Source organism: Rhodamnia argentea, chromosome 3, assembly GCF_020921035.1.
Source record: "Rhodamnia argentea isolate NSW1041297 chromosome 3, ASM2092103v1, whole genome shotgun sequence".
Lineage (NCBI taxonomy): Eukaryota > Viridiplantae > Streptophyta > Magnoliopsida > Myrtales > Myrtaceae > Rhodamnia > Rhodamnia argentea.
In genome coordinates this window covers 22,240,090-22,264,648 of record NC_063152.1, presented here as the reverse complement: position 1 = coordinate 22,264,648, position 24,559 = coordinate 22,240,090, and the positions used below count along the sequence as shown (strand labels likewise).

At 37.9% G+C, this 24,559-nt stretch overlaps 1 protein-coding gene across 3 annotated transcripts; it reads right to left on the bottom strand.

The window, feature by feature from the left end:
• Positions 1 to 924: 924 nt before the first annotated feature.
• On the bottom strand, positions 925 to 9,137 carry LOC115756694 (U-box domain-containing protein 43-like). 3 transcript variants are annotated; one of them, XR_004017248.2, is made up of 6 exons: positions 8,831 to 9,137; positions 7,043 to 8,386; positions 4,758 to 5,055; positions 3,589 to 4,076; positions 2,036 to 3,131; positions 925 to 1,791 (listed from the first exon to the last, which is right to left on the bottom strand). XR_004017248.2 is itself a non-coding variant. In XM_030696552.2 (6 exons), the coding sequence occupies exons 2-6, from the start codon at positions 8,282 to 8,284 to the stop codon at positions 1,887 to 1,889; spliced, it is 3,024 nt and encodes a 1,007-aa protein (XP_030552412.1). In that variant the 5' UTR covers positions 8,285 to 8,386; positions 8,771 to 9,137; the 3' UTR covers positions 925 to 1,886. The 3 variants fall into 3 exon arrangements, 2 of the variants coding, with proteins under 2 accessions (XP_030552412.1, XP_048132033.1); XM_030696552.2 differs by having other exon boundaries at positions 925 to 2,013; positions 2,263 to 3,131; positions 8,771 to 9,137; XM_048276076.1 differs by having other exon boundaries at positions 925 to 2,013; positions 2,263 to 3,131.
• Between the last annotated feature and the right edge of the window lie 15,422 nt (positions 9,138 to 24,559).

Sequence of the window (24,559 nt, the reverse complement as noted above, 5' to 3'; positions counted from 1 at the left end):
ATTCAGTCATAAACTTTTTAATTTTGACAAATGAGTCTTGAACACATTTTGCTAATTGAATCCATTCGGCCAATTTTGGTCTAACGTGAACGCCATTTGTCATACGTGACATCGACAAGACCGACGTAGACATTTTTTTTATAATATTTTATTATTTATTTATTTATTATTTTTTCTCTTTTTCTTTTCTTTACTCTTTTTTTTTTATTGAAGGCCGGTAAGGGTTGCCGGCCCTAGGTGAGAGCCACTAATCCTAGCCTAGCCTCGGGCGAGGGCCACGGCACCCTTGCTCCTACTATCAATAAAAAAAAGAGTAAAGAAAAGAAAAAAAAAAAAATATATTTGTAAATTATATAAAAAATGTCCACGTCAGTGGAGTCCGTGCAACGTAAGATGATCGGCGTCCGGATGGAGTTAATTAGCACAAATACAAAATGTTTAGGATTAAATTGACATCATTCAAAAATTTATGACTGAACTAAGATCAATGCAGAAAATCATTAACTTTGACCTCGGTTTGACCAAGGGTTGAAAAAATTTGACCGACGAATTAGAAGTCCCGGAGCACATTAAAATATACTCATCCTACGTCAATTTGGTGTCTTTCCAGCCGTCTACGTATTTCGAACTTTATCCTGTCAGAAAGCAATGAACCTTTTCTCATGAAAGCTATTGACTACATCTGATACGCGTCGATATAAGTAAGTGGCGTCTCGAACAATTTTTTCGTCAAAACGATACCTAATGGATTTGAAAACTTTCATTTAAAAGATCCAGCTAGACATGAGATACAAGATAAATCCTTCATAAATCTTAAATTTGTTTCCGAGAACAATGAAATGAAATTCTTTAATCGATCTATTAACTTTCAGTGTTTACTAAAAGATCATAGAGACATAATAACATTTGATTGTTACAAAAAAAAAATGAAATAATTATGTCATTATTCCCCATCTTGTCAAAGAAAGCACAAGTTCATCACTAGTTTACAAGACAAATGCAAATATCAACTGTACCCACCATTTCAAAGCAAATTTACAGCTGCCAACTCCATTTGCCAAAGGCTAAATGGATCAACATTGATGATCTTGAAATGACATGACACCAAAATACTTTCAGACAAATTTAGCATCATAACCATGGAACGATGCCACTATATTCACCATGAAAGGACTCTCTCCCTATCTATCACACCAGCTCCGACATCATATTGGACAACTGATCACCATAGTTGTGACTTTAAGCTCAGCTAGGACAGAGGCCGCATCAGTCACCTTATAAACAGCTTGGTGATCGTAACTTGCTAATATGGGCTTTCACATCCGTCAACCTTCACACAGACAAACATAACCAGGCTAACATATTCTCCACACAAGTTAAATGTTGTGCCCCATCAAAGAATTTACGCACTGACCGAAGTGCCCAGCAATCGTCAAAAAAGAATTCTGTACAACAAAGAATTGAGCCACTCTATAAGTCCCACTGATTTCTGGCCAACTTACCAATCAGCAATCTGCAGGTTTTGTTTCCTGAAATCTAACCAGTCTTAAGATAATTGGTACAGAGTTTAGCAAAGGAGGTCCACTTCAGCCAGTAATAATAAGCTTCGCAACTTCAAACAGATGGAATTCCGAGACCTCCAAGTGGAGCTGAAGCCTGCTCGACTTCAATCGCACCAAGGACTTCACACATCTAAATGGCAGTTCTTCTTGAAGATCTCAATAATCGTTGAGATTCACGACCATATACATCCCTCGAGAGCAAAACATTCAAGATTATGCTGCCGGTCATCTTAGACAAAATAAGGATTGCTTCCACTCTCAGTCATCAATTGGATGACTCGTGAAAGCAAATATGCACTAGAAATGGCTGAGACTTAGAGTCATTTAAAAATAAGAAGACTGATCAGGAAGCACGTTTAAGTGAGCAAGTATTCTGGCAGCCAAAGATCTCATCCTGCTGCTTCTGCGCTGTGTCAAGTCAACTAAAGGCATTTGAGCCAATGGTCCATACCTCAGTTTTGAGTTTTGGTCATCTTAGACTTCACAAGAAAATAAGGATTACTTCCACTCAGTCATCAATGGGATGACTCGTGAAAGCAAATATGTACGTGAAATGGCTGAGACTTGAGTCATTTAAAAATAAGAAGACTGGTCAGGAAGCACGTTTAAGTGAGCAAGTATTCTGGCAGACAAAGATCTCATCCTGCTGCTTCCACGCTGCGTCAAGTCAACCAAAGGCAGTTGAGCCAATGGTCCATACCTCAGTTTGAGTTCTGGCAACCGGAAAATCCTTTCCAATGCCTCTAATGATTTCTCCTGCAAACTAGAGGAAGAGGAAACAAGAAACTTTATCATTGGAGGAATCACATTTGCTTCCACAAGAACCTTACTGCCACTTTGCAGTTTTTGGCCCTCAATTAAGGTCAATAATGCATCTAAAGCAGCCTCACAGGCATCAAGATCCGCCTCATTGAGGACCCCCACAAGAGGTTCCACAGCATTAGCCTCGATGAGGCAAAATGATGATTCCACTGAACAGATTCCTCCATGAATTGAGCAACCAGATTCCATAGGAGCTGAGAAGCACAAGAATCCTCTACGTTTTGGTATTGTCCTGCTCAATTGAGACGAGCTGCACGAGAACTGAGCAAGACAAAAGGATGCACGCCTTTTAGTCAAACTAGTTCCCATATTTAACAACTGCACCAGCAACGGAATAAGCCCGTCTTTAGCTGCTCTCGTTTGCATTTCCAGGTGAGTAGGTACAGTGAAACGACAAATAGCTCCGACAGCATTTTCCACTAGGTTACTCTTTTGAGAATTGTTCTGCCTAGGGATCTGCAGTAAGTTGAGTATAATGGGGAAGGCTCCTTTATCCTGAAGCCATTCAGTGAACTGAGGATCCTCTGGTAGTTTGGCGATTATCCCAACTGTAGAAGCAACCTCCTCATCATCATTGGAAGTTCTGATGATCCTAAGCAAGGTCTCGATGCATCTTTCTCCAACATGCTCTGTGATGAGCGCCTCATCACTTTCATCAACCAAAAAATAGAGAAGCTTTACAGCATTTGCTCGCACGTTTAGCCTATCAAGCTCACATAGCTGAACCAATGCTTGGATAACAGAGCACTGCATGCAGAGTAGATCACCGGCATTATAAGTAGATGTAGATAGATAATCATGCAGCAAGAGTGAGACCAACATTGAATATCATCTAGTTTTGACATAAGATAGAAAAACATGAGGATCACTCGGACAACAAAGTTTGCAGGTGACAGTTTCTCAACGGTTGGATCAGCACAAAAAACCACGATTTGCTAGGTAAACATTCACTATGCAGTTCCCCCAAAGATGGGAGTATTAGTATCTAGAAATTGAACTATATCAGTTCTTCTCGTCACATGTTACTAGGTTGCTCGTAGAATTTGCAAGTTGCAAGCATGCAAAAGCCTTTACATTCCAAAACGAATATCCTGAAGACATGTGAAACTCATACTGAAAGCACCACGCTGCAAACAAGGCAGTTATGCTTATTAGTGCTGCAAAGGAACAGAAGAGCTAGAGAGCAAAGATCGCAGGATGTTACCTGCCTCAATTTGGTCCTGACATTTGTACCACAAGGGGATTGACACAGGGCATGAAAAGTTCGAAGAATGCACTCTTGTACATTAGGGCCAGAGAATATAGTCAATGAAAAGAGCTTGAAAATATCTTCCGATTCCAACAACAAACTCTGTGTCTGACTTGGCTCTTGAGACAAGGTTGACATAGCGAGTTGCATGATTGTGGCAGCAGTTGTTTCACGCAAACTCAAGGATGATGAGCTGTGATTAAAGAGAACATCAAGTAAGGAGCCGACTGCTCCATCTACTATCATCTGGAGCCCATTTTTGGGTAAATTCGAGAGGTTGTAGAGAGCCTTGATACCCACTTCTTTCACCTGAACGTCAACATGTTCAATCAAGTGAAGGAGGGGATCCAACACTCCACCCTCATAAAGAGATGCCTTGCTGTGGTCGGTCAACTCCATTTCTGCCAAAGCTGTTGCAATGGTTATTTTGACATCCTCGGGTCCTGCATTTCCGTTCTATCATAAGCTGTGTTACCAAATTAACCTTGCAGCACTGCTCAATCAAACCCAATTTACACATTTGATTCCGAAAGAAATTTAAATGAGCAGTGTTGACTTGCTTCCAGAGTGTTGATGCACATCAATAAAAACAATTAGATGTTCCCTGAGTTGTTTCTGATTAGCAATTACACGTTTTATTCTTGAAGTGCAAACTTCGAATATAAATGACTTTCATAACCCACAATTAGTTACAGTCCCAAGATCACTGGAATAGATTAGACTATAAAAATAACCCTCAAAAGACAACACTGGCAGTGATGCCAAATTAACTGATTGAATGGGATTCAACTAGAACAAATTCAGCTTTGTTGCCCTAAGAAGAGGGGTTGGAACTTTGAATGAGATCAAAGAACAAAATGTACAGAAAAAGAATTCCCACTTCAGAAGCTCCTATCAGGCTCACTGAAATAAACGACCATTTCGACCAAAAAAAAAAAAGACCACTCAAATACGAGATCAGGAATTTTCATCTACAAATAAACGCGTCCTAGTAGATACAACTAAGTTCAGATAAATGAACAGCCAACTGCTTCATTAATGATTTTTTAGACTTGTAGAGGACCCAGAATCACCTATGCTAACATAAAGATCTTAATTTAAGCAATCAGAAATGAGAAAATCACCGGAAGAAAGATGCTGCAGGAAATACTTGAAGTAATTTGCCTTGGCCATTTGCACAACATTCCAATCTGAAAAGGACAGATTATCCAGTAGCTCTTCTGCATCTTTTGCAGCTTGAATATCATCACCCCTTAACATGGTCACCAGAAGAAGTATGCATCCTTGAACCTTCCCCAGGCGGTCTCGTACAGAACTATCTTTCGATAATTCTAGCAATAACCTTACAGCCAACTTCATCTCACGGCGTCCAAGAGAACCAACGATGACTTCAATTGCATTTTCAACACTCGCAATTCTTTCCTGTATCATAAACCATCAAATGCGAATATGATTGATGTTAGCATTAGCTATAGATAGAAATTAATCACGTAACACACATCCAGATCATGCATACATAATTTGGTCAACCGATTCATTTAGATACATTAGATATTCTAGACTGCTAATTCTCTGCAACTGTTTCTGCAGGGGAGGTGCTCTCTTGCCATAAGATCAACATCAACATCACCTTCATCCCAAACTAATTGGGGTCGGCGGTCGATGAACCCAAAAATAAATAAAATAAAAGTAAGACCGATTAAGGGAAAAGAAATATTTAAATATATATATAGGGATAAAGGACTAAAAAGGACAGTCTAAAATATAGGAATTCTGCCCCTCCACAATGTTAATAGCTTTCCTCCACTCCGTCCTAAGACAAACCGTACGCCAATCTATTTCCCACTTCATTAAATCTTGTTTTACTACTTTCCCTCGGGTAAGTTTCGGCCGACCTCTTCCTTTCTTCATGTCATGCTCTCGACAACAAACTTTGGTTCTTACCAGAGTATCTAGGGATCTTCGAAAAATATGCCTAAACCATCTCAATCTATGTTCTCTCATCTTTTACGCTACCAATACTACTCCAATTTTTTATCAAATATCTTCATTTCTCATCTTATCCATCCTTATATGACCACACATCCACCTTAACATCCTCATTTCCGCTACTCCTATTTAATGCTCATATTGCCTTTATGCTGGCTAACATTCAGCTCTGTATAGCATTGCAAGCCTTACTGCTTTTCTATAAAAAATTTCTTTTAGCCTAAGAGAGATTTTGCGATCACACAAAAACCCTAATGCACTGTGCCATTTCATCCAACCTGCTCTGATTTTATGGCTTACATCCTCATCAATCTCTCATCCCTTTTGCAATATTGATCCCAGATATCTAAAAACATCTTTCTTGGGTACCTCCCGTCCGAGCATATTCACGGATTCTTGATCTCCTCTTCTTGCCGTGTTAAACTCACACTTCATGTATTTGGTCTTGCTTCGACTTAACGTAAATCTTTCAAACTCCAACGTGCTTCTCCATAATTCTAATTTAGCGCCAATCCCAGCCCTAGTCTCATCAATAAGCACAACATCATCTGCAAAGAGCATACACCACGGCACCTCATCTTGGATATCTTTTTTTAGCTCATCCATAACTAGGGCAAAAAGATAAGGACTCAAAGCAGAACCTTGGTGTAAGCCTACTATGATTGGAAAATAACTTGATGTGCCATTACAAGCCTTCACACATGTAGTAACACCATCATACATATCCTTGATTGCCTCTACATACTTTGAAGGTACTTTTTTAGTAACACCATCATACATATCCTTGATTGCCTTTACATACTTTGAAGGTACTTTTTTCTTCTCAAGAACCCACCACGTAACAAAAAAAAAGAAAAATACCTTCATAGTATGTAGAGGCAATCAAGGATATGTATGATGGTGTTACTAAAATAAAGGAAAATTTGCGTAAGGTAACTAAAACACCATAAGATTACTGTCTCATGTTTGGTTTGGGGTTAACCGGTATATATGATGAGGGTGGCAAACTGTAATCTGTTGGGCTGCACAAGAATCTAGCTGATATAGACCAAACTAAGATACAAGTGGAACTTTAAGTTCTATATTTTATTGTTTAGTTTCTCATTTGTAGGGAGCAAGTAGTTGGTTCATTGGCAACGAAGTCAAATTTCCAAAGAATTTCTCACTTGATAGAATTAATTAAAATTGATGAAATTGAACAGCAAAGACAGTTGCTTTAATATACCAACGGCATATCTAGCTTCATAAATGCAAGAAACCGAAGTGTAACAGTATCATGCAGCTGAGAATCCAAGCTATGCCATCACAACAGCCTGTATGCACCCACGTGGAATCTAGATTTTAAAGCATTAGAAAGAGGAACTCTTCTTCTCCCACTTCCATGCAAATAACCACATGCAGAAAAACGTAACTTATATACCTTAGCATGATCAGTATCCCTTGCCACTAAGCACAGGATAATGAGAACACGACTTTTAATGTCCCGAATATCTCGACCTTTTGAATGCAGAATTTCGATCAATACAGGTATGTAGTCCTCCATTATTACCCACTCTCGATGCACATCTCTTTGTTCACAGAGATCCTGTAGCTGCTCCAAGCAACGAAACACTTCTAACTCATCATCTGACTCAAGCTTCTTTTTTATGGAAGCAATTGTAATCATGTTGTTTCTGTCCTTCCATTCTTCAATAGATTGTCGCAGAGTCTTATTTGGCCGTAAAATAGATGTATCCATAGGAGTCATTGTCAAAGGACACATGTTATTCCCTTCTGCAAACCATTTTTCTATTGCACTCCGCTCAAAAGTATGTCCAGATGATGTCTCCACAGGGTCCACCATGACATCTCGAGTGATTGGGCAGTAAAATGACTGAAGAGGCTCCAGTGGTTGAGTTCCCAAAGAATTCCGCTTGGTGAAGTATTTCATCTCCCTCTCCTTAGGAGATGAAGCAGCATCTGCCCGTTCTAACAAAGCAATTATCTGCTCCATCTGTATAGCTTCTGCCTGATCCTTCCGCAGCTGGGCATTTTCAATCTCACTCTTGAACTCATCAAATTCTCTCCTCAGGGACGTCTTCTCAGTAGATACACCAACTGCCTCCGCAATACGAACTAGCAAATTATTTGCATAGGATCTGTCAATAGTCCTCTCCTGTATTCCTGATTCAATTTTCTCTAGAACCTCTTCCTCAGCTGAAGCAGCCCGAAGCTCCGCCTTCTCCATATTGTCACACAGAATCCTGATGTCCTCACTTATTTTAGAAGAGAGATCCATGGATGCCAACGGGAGGAGGCTTAATCCTCTACTGATCTCTCTTATGCCATTCTCCAAGCTTTTCACGATCTTGCGGCAGTTCATTAAAAGATACACTTTGCTCCTCTTGCTGCACTCCCTCGTAAGTCGCTTTGCGTTGTTGACTTCTCTATTAAGGATCTCAATAGCAGCGTGCAAGCTCTGAGAATTACTGATTTCTTTCTGACTCAATTCTTTAATTACTGGGACAATCCTTTCCAAGTAAGTAGCAAGTACCTTAAAACTTTCCTTCTCAACGAGAACATCATTGGAAGCAACTACAACATCAACAATGTACTCCACTGTTTGAGAAAGGGCTTCGGATGCAGGAGCCAATGATGCGTTCGTGATCACGTCCAATGTCATTTTGTGCCAAGCAAATGGGAAAAAGCAATCAAATTTCAAACAGAGAGATGAGACAACCGTACACTAAGGACGGTGACCTCATTTTCCTCTAGAAGAGACCCCCTGCATCGAAAGAAAGAATCAAATCAGGAAGCTTTCCCCCAACTAAATGAAGACATCGACGGCCTAACAATGGATTTAGGGACTATGAGATGAGCAAATATATCCAGTCCTACCCCTTTTTATCATTTGTAAAAGCTTTCTTCTCATAAGGTTCAATTCTGAATGTACCCCATGTGTCCCAAAAACATTGTCACAGTTTATCAATTCTGGCTGGTCTCATGGGCGTAACCGACAGTGGCACATAACGGGCAAATGCAAAGCTCAATAAGCAGCAAGAAAGAAAAAGAAGTCACGCACATTCCCATCTAAAAAAGGTGCAAGATTACAATGAAAAGTTCAATCAAGGGAAAGACATCATAAAAAAAATTCGGAGAAACCACATACTGGGTACGGTCCTATACGATCAAAGAGGTGCAAAACCAAAGCGAAATCGCAACCACTCACCGCCCCCGTGAGAATCGAGTCCCGTTCCTCCCGGTTGGAAGCTGAAAGGCGAAGGAAAAAGGATCGAACAAGTGGGTAAAAGAGCAGATCGATTGGACTGCGGAATCAATGTAGAGAGACCACAGCTCTGAACCAAGACTCCGGAAGTTGACTAAGAGAGGTCAACAACATCTCCTTGCTTCCACGACCCGAAGAACGAGTCCCCGAAAGAGGAAGGAAGAGATCAATGCCGGCGAGGAGAGAGAGAGAGAGAGAGAGAGAGGGACTCGGACATGGAAGACCGACACCGAGTGTACGAAAATGAATATAGTAATATCTGGTTGAGGATTTGTTTCTGCGTGTTCGGTCTCGTCCCTCTCGACTCGCTCCTACAGTGGGGCACGAGACGGTAGTAACGACCACGAGTATCGAAGACGCTACCGTTTGACCGTGTTGATTCTCTTAGTCGCATTATACTGACCCAAACTTTAAATTCAATCCTACGTTTGCGTCGAACTTTTTTGTTTAAAAAAAATCTTAAAGTTTAATATCCATCTCAAATATGTCCCAAATATTATTTTATCTAGAAAAGCATCAACTTTCAATATATTCTCAATCTATCCCCATGATTCGGTTCCAACTTAACGTGGCATTTTCATGTTGATAAAAAATTCATCCCAATAAAAATTTTTGAATTATTCAAACTGAAACTATCCTAGGAAACGAAAATTAGAGATGACTAACAGTAATTCTCGGACAAAAGGCTAATAGGGATTAGAGATTTGAGTAAAAATTAGTGTTTTTTTCTCTTAGACAAAAAAAAATTCGAGATATATTTGGGACTAGACCTAAAATTATATTTTTTTTTCAAACAAAAGAAAAAGTTCGGGACAGATTTGAATTGGAGTTAGAGTTTGGGGCTTTTCTCAATAAAAAAAAAATCGGGGCAAAATTGAGTGTAAACCCGAAGTTTTGAGTTTTTTAGGGAATTAGACTCATTATAATGTGTTTAAACTTTAAAATAAGGGTCGATGTCACAAAAAATCCCAAATTATGCTCATTGTGACATAAATATTCCAAACTTTTTTTTTAGTCACTAAACACTTTAAATGTGTCCATTGTGACCTCAAACAAAAATCAAGAACTTATACTAGTGTGACAAATATACCCTTGCTTGGAACTGAAGTTTGATTTTTTTGACACAAAAAAGTTGGGGATATTTGTGTCACAATAAGTAAGTTTAAGGTCTTTAATGATACAAAATAATTTGGGTAATTATATCATAATTGACATAATTTAGATTTTTTTTTTTTGTGGTGTTAGCCCTTAAATAAGGATCTACACTTTATGAAAAGTACATTTTGTGAAAAATTTCAATCCTCGTACTTTTATTCAATTTTGGTCCACATACTTTATTCGGTAATAAGACCAAATCATTATGTTGTTCTTCAATCCAAAATCCGATAACGACATCATCAGGAAATAAAGTGAGGGGATATTCAGTTAGCATCGATCATTTACTTGTGGGGTTTACGTGCATAAGCCGCCTATAGGGAAATTAGGCTGTTGGGCCTACGTAGTTGTTCGATTTTGGTTTATTTATTTTATCTTTTGACTATGTTAGAGCATATTTAATAACTCGATTAAAGGCGGGACTATATTTTTTTTGTCTTTTTCGTTAAAGTTTACAATATTGTCCAAAACATTTTCAAAAGTTACAAAACAAATTGTATGGGAATTTAGGCACCAAATTTCATAGGTGGCAAAAGTTTCTAGCGATTCGGGTAAAGAAAATATTAACGTGCGTTTGCCGCAAAAAAATTGAATTAAGCTAAAAGGAAAAAATGGAAAGTTCATCTTAAAAAATTCAGCTGCTAATAAATTAAGCTATTTTGATAACTCTAACCTACTACCATAGACTCAAAAGATGTTAGAGATATGCCCTAAAGCAATAATATAATAATTACATGTTAGGGATTTCAATTGTACTTTCAATTTCTTATTTAATTAATGACATAGATGTATTTATTCATTTGTCCAATTATTTACATATATGAATAAATTTCATAAAATCAGTTGTGACTAGATCTATTCTTGAAACGTTGAGAATATGTGTAACGGGTTCACAATTAGACTGAATCTTTAAAATATTCCCTATCGATGAATCATTAAATGGATATCAATGATCTTATTGAGACCGGTGTGTTCTTAACTTCACTATTAAGTATTGGATACTTAAAGGAATGACGAGTCACAAGTCATTGGATATTACGATGTCCAAGTTCGAACACAGGTGCTTGTACTGGACAAGTTCACTAAACGTGACACGCATTGAACGATTAGCAACATGGAAGCTTTTGGCATGGTCAATGTCTAATCGTTCATGTTTTGGTCTTGTGTAAATAATCCTTAGACTTGAGGCAGAATGTTGACTTGTATGTTGAATGGCTATGATTCACAAGTGCTCATATTGACAGTTCGTTGATCCGTCTCTGTACTTGATGGCCCTAGTCCATGCACATATGAAGTCACACGTGTGCGTAAAATAGAATCTGTCTCCTTGTTACATGCAGGGTATGATGTCCTATGCAATCTAATTACGACAATGAATTGAAATCCTTAGCCGGGGTCGTAATCGAGAACGAAATGTTCATGTCTCGAATAAATGCATGTCGAATTAGATTTGTACATATGACCAAATTAGTGGCTTGACAAATATTCAATGGTCTTTGTTAGATCGGGTTATACTAAGACAAAGGGATTGAATTATACTGTCGTAAAAGCTAACAAGTTCATTATATTCTCTAAGCATTCACACTATCCGAGTAGCCATGATATATTGCTAGATGTTACTCATGGCTTGTAAGACTTGAAGATTGATCAAGACAATCAATTCTCTTGGAAGTACTAATGTGTTAATGCATGTCTTACTACCAGCTCGGTGATAAACAGAGGATGTCACACACCTTAACCAATACATAACGACGTTAAGCGTGAAGGATAGTATTGCTAATATGTTTGCAATAACGACTACCGAATTAAGTCAGGCTGAAATTAAATTAAATGTGATTTAATTTTATTTTTATTTTTGGTCATATAGGTGCACGTGCATATGATGCACCCATACGCTCAAAGTGGACGTATCTTTATATGTTTATAATACACATATACTAAAGGTGTATCTTTTTGTTTTTATAATAATAATAACTGTTATTATTATTTATAAAATTAAAAAAAAATTAAAAGGTTAATACACAGGGTCAGACCGTGCGCATTAACTCGTGCATGTACTGCGTGGTCAACAGCCGTTGACCGTGCATCACACTTGCACCATCAGCAAGTGGTCGCTGATCGTGCAGCACTCTTGCACAATTAGCAAACAGTTGCCGATCGTGGAAATCGTGCAAGTGGGCGACGCACAATGAGCGTGAGAGAAAAAACAGTTTTTCTCTCTTCAGTGCGTGTGTGCGAGATAGAATGTGAAAAAAAAAAAAGAGAAAAGTTCTCTCTCAATTTCATTCTTACGGTGATCAAAATACGAGAGAGTTCGGAGAATTGATTCTACAATATTGCTAGCACAATGAAAGTGGTAATTCTCGGAAGTTTGTTCTTCCGTTCGACGTTGTGATTGGTGGTCTGTCTAAACTAGAGATCCGACACTTATGGAGCTCGAATCAAAGAACATCCGAACCATTTTTGTTTCAAGCACGCTTTGAGAGGTAATTCGTTTAACCCCCTTTGTTAATATGATTTTTGATTGAAATGCATGAATTATGCCTCAGGAGATATATTTATGAGTCTTTTATTTATTTTCGCTGCGTTTTATGTTTTATTTGCTTATGCATGTTACGTGTATCCCAATAAAAGATTCAAGTAGTCAAAACTCAAAAGTTTGCTAAGGAGAGTAAAGACGGGTTGCTTTTTGTTCAATTGAAAAAATAATTGATGGTCATACCAAAAGTAATCATGCCAATCTATTCTAATCTAATTAATATAAGATTAGTAAAGTTGCACCAAACAATATTATGGAATGTGCTTTTGACATATTGCTTAAGAAGGGTTGCATTTGACAAATTGCCAATCTATTATGTTCTTGAGATCTTTTCACAGAGAAAATTTGAAATACCCCCCCTCACCTTGGACCTACGTCAAACACCCTCCGCGATTTTTGAAAAATGCAATTTTCATCTTCAAACAATGACCCTACTTGAGAATAAACATAATATTGTCCAAAAATGGCATCATATTTTTGTAGATGAGGAAGTAAATTAAGTTGCCTTGCTGAATAACAGCGGTCCCGCAGGGAAAAGTATCAATTTAGGACTTCCTTTTCTAACAATTTAGCCATAAACCTTTCAATTGGATCAATTTAGTTCTATACCTTTCTTCATTGGTACCAATTCGGTCCATCCGGCTAATACAACGAATGATGGCCGACGCTAATGTGGATATTATTTAATAATATTTTTTAAAATGGTTAATAGCACGAAAAATCTCAAACCGGTACGCATGTGACAAATTTATCCAAAAACTATTTTTTTATCATAAAAATCTCCAAACCGAAAGAAGTGTGACAAATTTACCTTAAACTATTTTTTTTACCACTAAAAACCCCGGACCGATACATCTATGATAAATTTACTCTAATCTAATTATTTTGGCTGCCAAAAATAACAAACTAGTATACATATGATAAATTTACCATTTGTTACCTTTCGTTAAATTGGATTAATACCATAAAAAACTCCAAATTGATACACTTGTTACAATAGAGGGTAAAAGCCCAATTATGTACATTCGACATTTGCTACGTGTCATCCAACTCAGCAATTTGACGATATAATTTAACAAAAACTAACGGAGAGTAAATTTATCACGGACGTACCAGTTTGGGGTAAATTTGTTAAAGATATATCGGTTTAGGATATTTGGTAGTTAAAAAAATAGTTTGAGATAAATTTATTACAAGTGTACTAGTTTGAGGTTTTTCATTGTATTAAACCTTTTTTTAATTTTTTTTAATTATTTAAAAATATTTTTTTTTCGTTTTTCTCTAAAACTTAGGGTTTGGTCGGCTAGGCGGCCCTCGCCAGCTATACGTAGTAGACAACAAGTTTAAGCATCAAACCTATCTTTTTCGGAAGAATCGAAGCAGATTGAAATGGTGTTTCTTGGTCATCTCTTCCATCATCTAGGTCGATGCTTCCATTGATCTTGGTAATCCTGCAGCTAGATACAAAGGAAGATCAATTGAACCTTGATTGTGTGGAGAAATTGTCAAGCCGACAAATGGTTTGCATGATATGCGCATACTACGATCTCGGCACTGTGGTAAGGTATCGTCAAGTGATAATCGGAGTCATCTCATTTGCTTTTGAACAAGCAACTCTTGCAAACCTATAGTAGAATGCACTCGAAACCTTGGTTATAAGCATACTAGGGGCGCACATGTCAACAGTTCAGTTTTTCTAAACCAGTTTGGAGCAGAAATCCGATTTAGTGGGTTATATGTGTGACGATCTAGGAACTATATCCCCATTATTCTACCTCTTTTCTAATTTGTTTATTATTTTCTGCCAACCTTTATTCTTTATTTGTAGAAAGGTGAATGCAGGCTACCTATATAAACCGACATACCAGCTACCAAGATATTTACAAACCTACTTAGACATGTGCCAAGTATATCTTACAGTATTCATTACCTTCCCTTAAAAATATACAATCAAAAGTTAGGAAGGTTATCTCGGCTATTGCTACTCGGCTATTGCTACTCGACATCTCTTTACTCTCTCTAAACTATTATAACTTGTTCCTCATTCAAACTCGGTTACTTTCCTAAGGCGTCACTCTGTAGCATCCCACACCGCCACAAACGATGGGAAGGCTTTCCAAAACATCGCTCTCTTTCTTTAATTAATCTTTTTCCTTAATTAAAGTAAATGGTGCATGCGGAAGCTCTAAGTAAAAACAATCAAGTGGCCATACGGGCATAAGTGAATGGAAAAACACAATATCCAACGGCAAGCACCCATATACAAAGGGTATGGCCTTACATGGTTTCACTAACCAAACGCACATATTTCAAACAACACACTTTTATTCATAACTCGATTATTTCAAACTCACCATCCACTCTTTGTTACATATTTATATAACTACTCATTTTATTTACAACATTTACATGGGAAGAGTAATAACATAGGGTAATCTACTCAGGATTTCCAGAATTATCATCCATGGTCTCCATCACTCTAACCATTTTGGGCTAGCTCATCCGAAAAATGGGTAATTAAAGGGAGTAAGCCGAAGCTCCTCCGCAAGTAGAATCCGTAGGCCAAACGACTAAATCAACTATAACATCACAGAATTGAGGATCGTCCAAGACAACCAAACATATCTCACATCAACGGTAGATATTAGAATCCTACCAAAACAATTACGATCCTCATAGATAGTAGATCTCAGAATGATATCCAATTCCTCCATTACAACTCATCAATTATCAGAAAACCAATAATCGTATCCGTAATCATAGAAAGTATATTAGTAAGGTGAGAGATCTATTTGCCTTGACTAAGCGAGAAATTAAACGAATGATTAGACGAATGAATGGACAAACCAACGAATGGAGTGGGACGGCTGGCCAAGGTAGGGCGACGGACAATCGGCTCGGGTCGGTCGGCGCTGCAATGACGACGGCGCGAACGATGAAGGGCGGCAACGGCAGCAGTCGTGACCGCGGACGGACGGCCAAAGATGGTCAACGGTTCCGCAGGATTTCAGAAGCAGAGTAATGACAAATTTTTCGACAATGGCTGCTGAATGAACCGAATTGATTTCTATTTATAATAGCTCGATTAGCTTGCGGTAGCTTGTAGAAGAGTCGCCTTATAACATGTTGTGCTTAATTAGCCGCTTGCGTAGAGTCGCCTTATGACGTGTTGTGATTAGAGTCGGCAGCTTGTCGCCTACTTCTGATTTGTCGTGCCCGACAATTTGTCGTGCTTGACTACTTTGTCATGCTTACATTGGCCGAATTCCAAATTTCGTACTAAATGATCCTAAACTATCAAGTACTAACTTGCTCCTATTTTAAGCAGGTGAAAGTTTCATATCGTGTTCCTAAAAATAACACCGAGTCCATCAAATTTTTTTTAAAAATACCCGGGAGTTCGGATAAAAATTTCTTATCGCTTATCCAATAATTTGAATTCATTAAATGCTAATTCATCCACAAGCAAGTGAGGGTTTTTGGGTTATCACACACTCTAACCTGAAAACCAAATGGTCTATCAAAATTACGCAGAGGACCCATAAGCATTCCTCTACCTAATCTTCGATGCCGGTTTCTACATTCACAACTTTTAGCTGGGAATATTGCGTGTGAGTTGGCAATCCAAACAGCGAGGTAAGAGGCGGATCCATTTTAATTTCCTGAAAAATAAAGAAATGAGCGAGTAGCCTAGTAAATGAAATTACTAAACCTAAAGTAGAAATGTCAATTTTATACTCAACAAAGCTATCATGAGACCTATTATAAATATGAGCATGAATCTTCATTTGTAAATCATCAAATGCGTGGAGTCACTACATAACTTTTGTTCAATTGCCATGAACACATCAATCCATGCAAGTCACATCAAACGGCCATTCTTAGCTTGCCAATTTTTCTGCCTAGACCATAAACATTTGCCTATCCAAGCTATAATTATTTGCCTATCTAGGCCATAAATAATTGCCTATCCGGGCCATAAATATTTGTCAATCGAAGCCATAGTTAGTAAGTTGTATCCTGGAAACGCTCACTTATGATTTCAACGTTACCAAACGGTAAACATCTTGCATAATCACCTTCAAGAGAACGACAGCTCAATATTCCCACAATATGAGCCCTTGAGATTTTAAGGAAACGCTTGCCTATCCAGGCCATCATAATTGCCTATTTGGGCCATACGTCGTTCCTCAAATGATCTGCGTAAATTATTTCGTGCGGGCAAATGCATCAAATAATTTTAGTGCAAGAAAATATCATCGTGGTTTAATGTAATAATACTCGTATCGCACACAAAATGCACACAATTTATGTCAATCTAATGCAACATTTCGTTTATGTAACAAACGGACGTTACTATGTTAGATTTAGTAATCTCATTTACCTTTCACCGAATTATTGTATTTCAATGTGCTTAACGAATGAAGCTCAAACTAAAACAAAGGAAGAGGGGATGGAACGACAATGGCGGTGAGGCGGCGGCGGCAGCGTGACGACAATAGGTTGAGGCGGCACGGCGGTTTGAGGCGGTAGCGGTGTGAGGCGACGGCTTGAGGTGGCGGTGGTGTGAAGAGAGAGATAGCACGTGAGGGAGAGGGAATGGGTGTGAGAGCGGGGAAGAGGCAGAGAGGGAGGATTGGTGGTTGTGGGAATTGAAGAAACCTTACCCCTATGTATAGCAGTTTTCCAACTTCTTTCCTAAGTTTTCTAACTTCTTCCCCAAGTTGTTTCATTAATGACCTTGCTTTGATGTCGTAATCTTATTGGTCTACCTAAAAGCCTATCCCTCTTAGGTTTCTAGCCTAGCTACTTATCGGCATTTGATTGGTCCACTTGTTTGGGCTATTAACCTTAGGTTTATAGAGTAGCTCTGTATCCTCACTTGATTGGTCCGCTTGTATGGTTATTAATGAATATTGTCCTAACACATTGAGATAGAGAGAGAATCGAAAAGAAATAGGAGAAAAAGCTTTTCCGTGGGTGCTCACCAAGTCCTTCATCAAGGAGTTCACCACCATGTGTCAACTGTTGGTGGTCTAAAAAACCTTTGACTTGGGTCCGACGGTCCACGGTGCATCTCTCAGCCTTCCTACGGGTCTGCTGGTGTTCAACTTTGCAAGTCATCAAAAGCTTGGCCTCAACGAGCTTTGCACCGAAGGGCATCGCAAACCCAATCCAAGACATATGCTCGGATACGTGCGACCCTGACGAGCCGACACCTCCTCACAAACTCTGATCTTATTTTTTTGTGCAAGTTCGGACCAAGAAAGCAAATCATTCCACGTGCAAGTCCACACTCAAAAGAAGATCACATAAAAGCAAAAGTGAACTTGGGTGCACATCAGGAGATCCTCCACAGAGTGATGAAGCAATCCCCACATACCTTCCGTCCCTAGCCGCGCATGAGTTCCGCCAATCGTCGGCCACCCATCATTGAGCTTGGTTCGTGAGTCGGTCTAAGCTTTGAATTAGGAAACACAATCTTCGGATAAGGTAAAATTATAATCTTGAAATTAGATATTCACTTGCCTATTTTGTGATTTTTGCATATCTTACCATATCTTGCATATCATGTCATACTTGCATATTTTACATATTGCATCAAAGTGGATATGTTTTCAAAATACAGGTTGATTAGGAAAATTTTCCTTCCTAATCCGCAACTTGCCATATGATAGAGAACATCCATCTTTAGGATTATTGATGGAATATTTGTTTAGGCAAGGATTTGGGTTCAATCGTTAATTGTAGGATTACGAATTAAAGATTGACTCAAATATTCGCGAAATATTTCAAAAATTAATTGATATATCCACTTTCTTGATTGACATTAATTGGCATATTCACTTTCCTCATTTGATTTGAATTGATTGATTGTCATATTTTTTAGCATATATCTAGTTGCGTGATGTAATCATGAAAATTTTAAAAAATTTGCATTCGTTCACTTTCCATATTTAAAAATTGTGTATCTTTTAAAAATAGCATCATGTAGATAATTGCTTATCTAATATTTTTTTAAAAAATATATATTTAGGTTAGATTACATTTTAGGATAGAAATTGCATGTTTAAATGAAATTTTATGTTTAAAATAATTTATCTTTAATAAATTAGGGTTTAGTCAATTTAAACTCTAAAATATGCAAGTTAAAAATTATTTTTGCACAGTTCTATTTTAGGAAATAAATACATCCGAAAATAAAACAGAAACGTTCATCTTTGCCACATAGTCTATGCCTTTGACATGTCATCATCGCTATGTCATCCATGCCATGTCATCCTTGCCATGTCATCTTTGCCATGTCATCACCTTTGTCATGTCGTATTAGGTTGCATTTTAGTTTAAATTACATATTAGATTGCATGTCTAGGTTTTAATTAATTTATATGTCACGTAGATAATTTAATTAAACCCCGGTCTCACTTGTACATCCATTTAATTAATTCACATGTCATGAAGTAAATTTTTATGCGCATGTTTAGATTAGTCTTGCATTTAATTCATGTCATTGCATCCTCGAATAATTTCATGCATTGCATATAGTATAGCCTTTCATGCATTCATTTAAAAAAAAAAAAAGAAACAATGTTTTGTGTGGCGCATGCTCCCTTGATTATATTGACTTTTGGATGTTCATTTAATTGATTGTACACCCATATGATAACATTTGTTAGTGACTTAGGTTAAAATTAATTAATGTTGCCTTCCCAAATTATTTTTATGAAATAAATATGGTACCAAAAGGGCGTTAGAGTAATCTAGCGTAATCAAGTCCCCAAACTCTTAATCTCCGGTTCGTAAAAGTAATTTAGTTCTCCCGCTAATTTACTTAAGTTTCCAATCGACCTACCAAAAACAATTAGTGATGATTCCCAATGAAAATCTTTTGCATTTAAATGTTTAACCTACGTTTCGAATTGGTGGAGCTTGGGAGTGCTCAAACTAGGTTAGTTAATTCACTTAATTAATCTAGTAATCCATTAACCTAGAATTTCCTAAATTTTAAGTCGTGACATTTGTCTCATACCAAGCTTCACGGTTTATCAAGTCCGATGTAAATATATGATAATGACATGTGTAATGCATGTACGTTTTCAAAACTCAGCTGTTTTAATGCAATAAACACATGCAATGCATGTATAACCTCATAACTCGGACTATGTGCAAATCAATGTCCAAAACATCAGTTCTTGATTTAAATTCAACCTCATAAAATCATTAGCCAACCATCAACTCCAACTTGTAAGGGTCAATCATTACCAATCGACACTTATCTTTCTTAATCATCACCTAAACTAGATCCAAGACCATTCAAGACCATCAACAAATATTAAGATCTAATCCTCCATACACCACTACGAGTTCATGCCTATAGTTCGCGACTACTATTCGCTTCCTTGCAAACAACACAAAGTTATTCGGAGCCTATTGATGAAGATTGGTATCTAAACCTCAATGTGCTAGCACGAAATTATCCCTGCAGTCCTCGATTTTCACTCACTTCATCGCAAGTCCAACATCCACTAACCATGGTACTAAATAAACCATAAACTAACTCAAATACCAATAAATTTCCAAATCGTTTGTCCCTATCATAAACTTAACATTATTAAATCATTAGGTGACCATCAAATCTCAAGATCAATTGCCTAAAATCTACATTACTCTTTCTTGGTCGCTGTTTACTCGGGTTTCAAGATCATCAAATATCAATTATCATCATATCATTTATATCACATAGTCTTTCCGGCCTATCGTCCAAGATTAATATCTAAACTTCAATGCATAGTTATAAGTTCAAGCCTATGAATTATATCCATCACTCCCTTCATCGCAATCATCTCATATGTATTCGGGGCTTATCAATGAAAATCAATTATCTAGACCTCAACATGCCAACATGAATTCAGTCCTATAATCTTTAGATATCACTTGCTTCATTGTGAATCCCCGATACACAATTTGTTATACTACTTAACCACCAATCCCAGCAATTCGGACCTAAAAGGTAAATCATCACCTCAATTTGCAGACTAAATATTTTCTCGGGGTGCATCTCCCAAAATTATCCAATTCGTCCTTGTATACTTCGTTCGTCGGTTGAGTTCAATCATAAGGGGTTACTAAATCTTTCATACATATATCATCACACTATGCCTCAAAAACCACAATAACTAACAATGATTATCATAAACATTTTTTCTAATTGTGAGCAAAAATATTTTTATTATTATACTTTCATTTATAATTGCATCCACGAGGATCGAATTCCTGTCGCTTTCGGATCACTTTATTCCCCGTGCCACCGGACCAAAGCATTGGTAGTGTTAGAGACGGCCTCCTTTTTCTTTATATTAACTAATACGAGACTAACACAAATATTTACTTATTGACGTCACGAAATATCAAGCTCACTTAAATCTTTTACAATATCGTGGCTAAGTTCATGAGCGAATCAAATCAGTCAAGCAACCAAATTCAACAATCATCAACTTATGCAAATAACTGCAAACAACTCACGGATAATCCGTCCGCTTGGTATTGCTGTCCCCACATGGATTTTCCCGGAGATTTCCTCGGATTCCGACAGATTATTTCCTAGACCATATGCTAAACCTTTCAAACTAAAAGTTCTTCTTCTCACTCCAATCTAAAATCTCTGTATCACTCCAAACTAACCTTTACTTTGATACCACTCAAACGAGGATGTGATGACCCAGGAACTATATCGCGTTATTCTACCTATTTTCTAATTTATTTATTATTTTTTACTAACCTTTATTCTTTATTTGTGGAAACGACCGTAGGCTACCTATATAAATAGACATATCAGCTACCAAGATATTTACAAACTTACTTAGATATGTATCGAGTATATCTTACAATATTCGTTACCTTTCCCTAAAAATGTACAATCAAAAATTGGGAAGATCATCTCGTCTTACTTGGCATCTCCTTACTCTCTCCAAACTATTAGAACTTCTTTCTCATTCGGACTCGGGTACTCTCCTAAGGCGTCACTCTTTCTTGGAAACCCGACAATCCATCAAAATTGCGTAGAGGACCCATGAACATTCCTCTACCTACTCTTCGATGCCATTTTCTACATTTATAACTTCCAGCTGGGAATACTCCATGTAAGTCGACAATCCAAATAGCAAGCCATGAGGCGGATCCATCTTAGTTTCCTGAAAAATAAAAGGATGAGCGAGTAGCCCAATAAAAGAAATTACTAGGCCTAAAGCGGGAATATCAGCTTTATACTCAACAAAGCTATCCTATGATCTATTGTAAATATGAATATGAATCTTCATTTGTAAATCATCAAATGCGTGGAGTCCATCACATAACTTTTGTTCAAATGTCATGAACACATCAATCCATGCAAGTCACATCAAATGGCCATTCTTGACTGGCTAATTTTTGTGCCTATCCGGACCATAAACATTTGCCTATCCGGACCATAATCATTTGCCTATTCGGGCCATAAATATTTGCCTATCCACGCCATAGTTATAATAAGTCGTATCCCGAGAACGCTCGCTTGTGAGTTCAACGTTACCAAATGGTAAACGTCTCCCATAATCACATTTATGGGAATGATGACTCAATATACTCACAATATGAATCCTTGAGATTTTAAGAGAACGTTTGTCTATCCGGGCCATAATGATTGCCTATCCGAGCTATACGTCGTTCTTCGGATGATTTGGACAAACACATTCTTGCATGCGCATACATCAAATTATTTTAATGCAAGAAAATATCATCATGGTACAATAACACTCGTATTGCATACAAAATACACACAATTCATGTCAATCTAATGCGAAGCTTTCTGTAAATAACAAATGGACGTTACCGCGTTAGATCTAGTAATCCCATTTATCTTTCACCGAATTATTGTATTTCACTATGATTAACGAACGAAACCCAAATTAAGATAAAGGAAGCGGCTGCGGAACAATGGTGGCGGTGAAGCGGCGGCGGTATGACGTTGGCGACTTGAGGCAACATGGCGGTTTGAGGCGGCGGCGGTGTGAGGCAATGGCCCGAGGCGACATGGTAGTTTGAGGCGGCGTGAGGAAAGAGAGAGCACGTGAGGGAAAAGGAATGGGCATGAGAGTAGGGGAAGAGGAAGAGAGGGAGGATTGGTGACCATGGGAATTGAAGTAACCTTATCCCTACTATAGTAGTTCTCCAACTTCTTCACCAAGTTTTCTAACTTCTTCCCCAAATTGCTTCACTAATGACCTTGCTTTGGTGTCTTAATCTTATTAGTCTACCTAAAAGCCTATCCCTCTTAGATTTCTAGCCTAACTACTTATCGGCGTTTGATTGGTCCACTTGTTTGGGCTATTGACCTTAGGTTTATAGAGTAGTTATGTATCCTCTTAAATAACTTTCTTGAAAAGTTATGAAATAGCCTCTTCCAAAGGTTCATTAAGAGCATGTTAAGAAGATTTATTTTGCTCTCTAATTATTCCTAATGTGGGGAAAATTCAGGATGTCACAATATGGATGAATGGGCCACCCAAGATGGGCTAACCCAGCCCATAACCCACAAAAGAAATTACCGAGGTAGTAACTTGGATTTCTCTTTCAAATGTGATAAAGATCACGTTCTTCCCGAGTGGTTAAGATGCGAGGGGCCCATTTGATTCAACATTTGAAAGAGGCTTTGGAGCTCTAAAGTTTCTTGGCCAAATGCTAATAACGTTTGGTTCATTTTTTTGCTCAATTTGGCCCAAAGTATCTCCAAAGGTATATTGAAAAGTTGCATTTTCAGAATGTAACTATAATTTTTTATTTTTTCGTCTATTTATTTTCTTCTTTATTTTCTTTTTTCTTTTATGTTTTTATTTTCTCCTTCTTCCTCCTTCCTCCGCCGACAGTGGACCTTGGCAACAATGGCCACCCGACAATCGACCATGATAGGCGGGCCGGCGAGCTTGAAGCTCGGCAATGCGAACCTCGGCCTCGGCTCGCCGGCCTCCACCGAGGCCGAGGCGAGGCGAACCCGGCCTATGGTTGACGATAGGCTAAGAAGAAATTAACGAAGGAAGAAGGAAAAAAAAAAGAGAAAAAAAATTAAGAAAGTAATTAAAAATAAAATAATTAAAATAAAAATAAAAATAATTTAAAATTTGAATTATTTACGAAGGGCATTTTTTTACCAAATGTATTTACGTCAAAGTTGCTTTTCAATGTGTTTTTAAAATATACTTTACCAAATACTATCTCGCATTTCGAAATCTCTTTAATCCAAAGGTATTTGCATTTTCTCAAGGACATTTCCCCAAAGCTAAACCAAACATGCCCGACATTCCTCTTGCAAAAGGAAAAAGAGAGAACGGTGAGAAAAAAACAACGACGGTACTTTGTTCCTCTCCCGAACAAACGTACGAATCGTGTAAGGTCACTCTCTCTTGAGGGCCGCATCGGCAACTCTTAATATGTGAAACAAAAAGTACACTCTATTCGTTATGTGATGTACACTTCCAATCGGTGTTACTTGCTAATTTTGGGCATGTTATTCCACAATTCATTTATGTAAATATTTAGGAATGTGTTTTCGCCACGTTTAGTAATGCAATTTCATTTTTTATTTTCGCGGCAAATTTTCTGCTAAGAAATAAGTTTGGAACAAAAATAAGAAGTATAAATTTTTTACTTTTCTTTATGGAATAAAAATAGAAATAAGAATTCTTTTCATTGCCCACTTCCTTTCTCCGGCGTGCGGTCTCCTTCTCTCATTATCAGCCACTCATCATCGGCCACTCGTTATCGATAGCTAACCACTTCGTGCCGTCCGTCGCTGGTCACCTCTCTTGCATCCCTACATCGGTTCGCCATTTGCGGGCCGTTGGTCGCCGTTCGCTAGCGACCTCCGCCTATCACCAGCCATCGGTCTCCAGTACCCGGCTCCCATTCACCGTTTGCTGTCCGCCATTCGCCGATCTCCATCTGTTAGT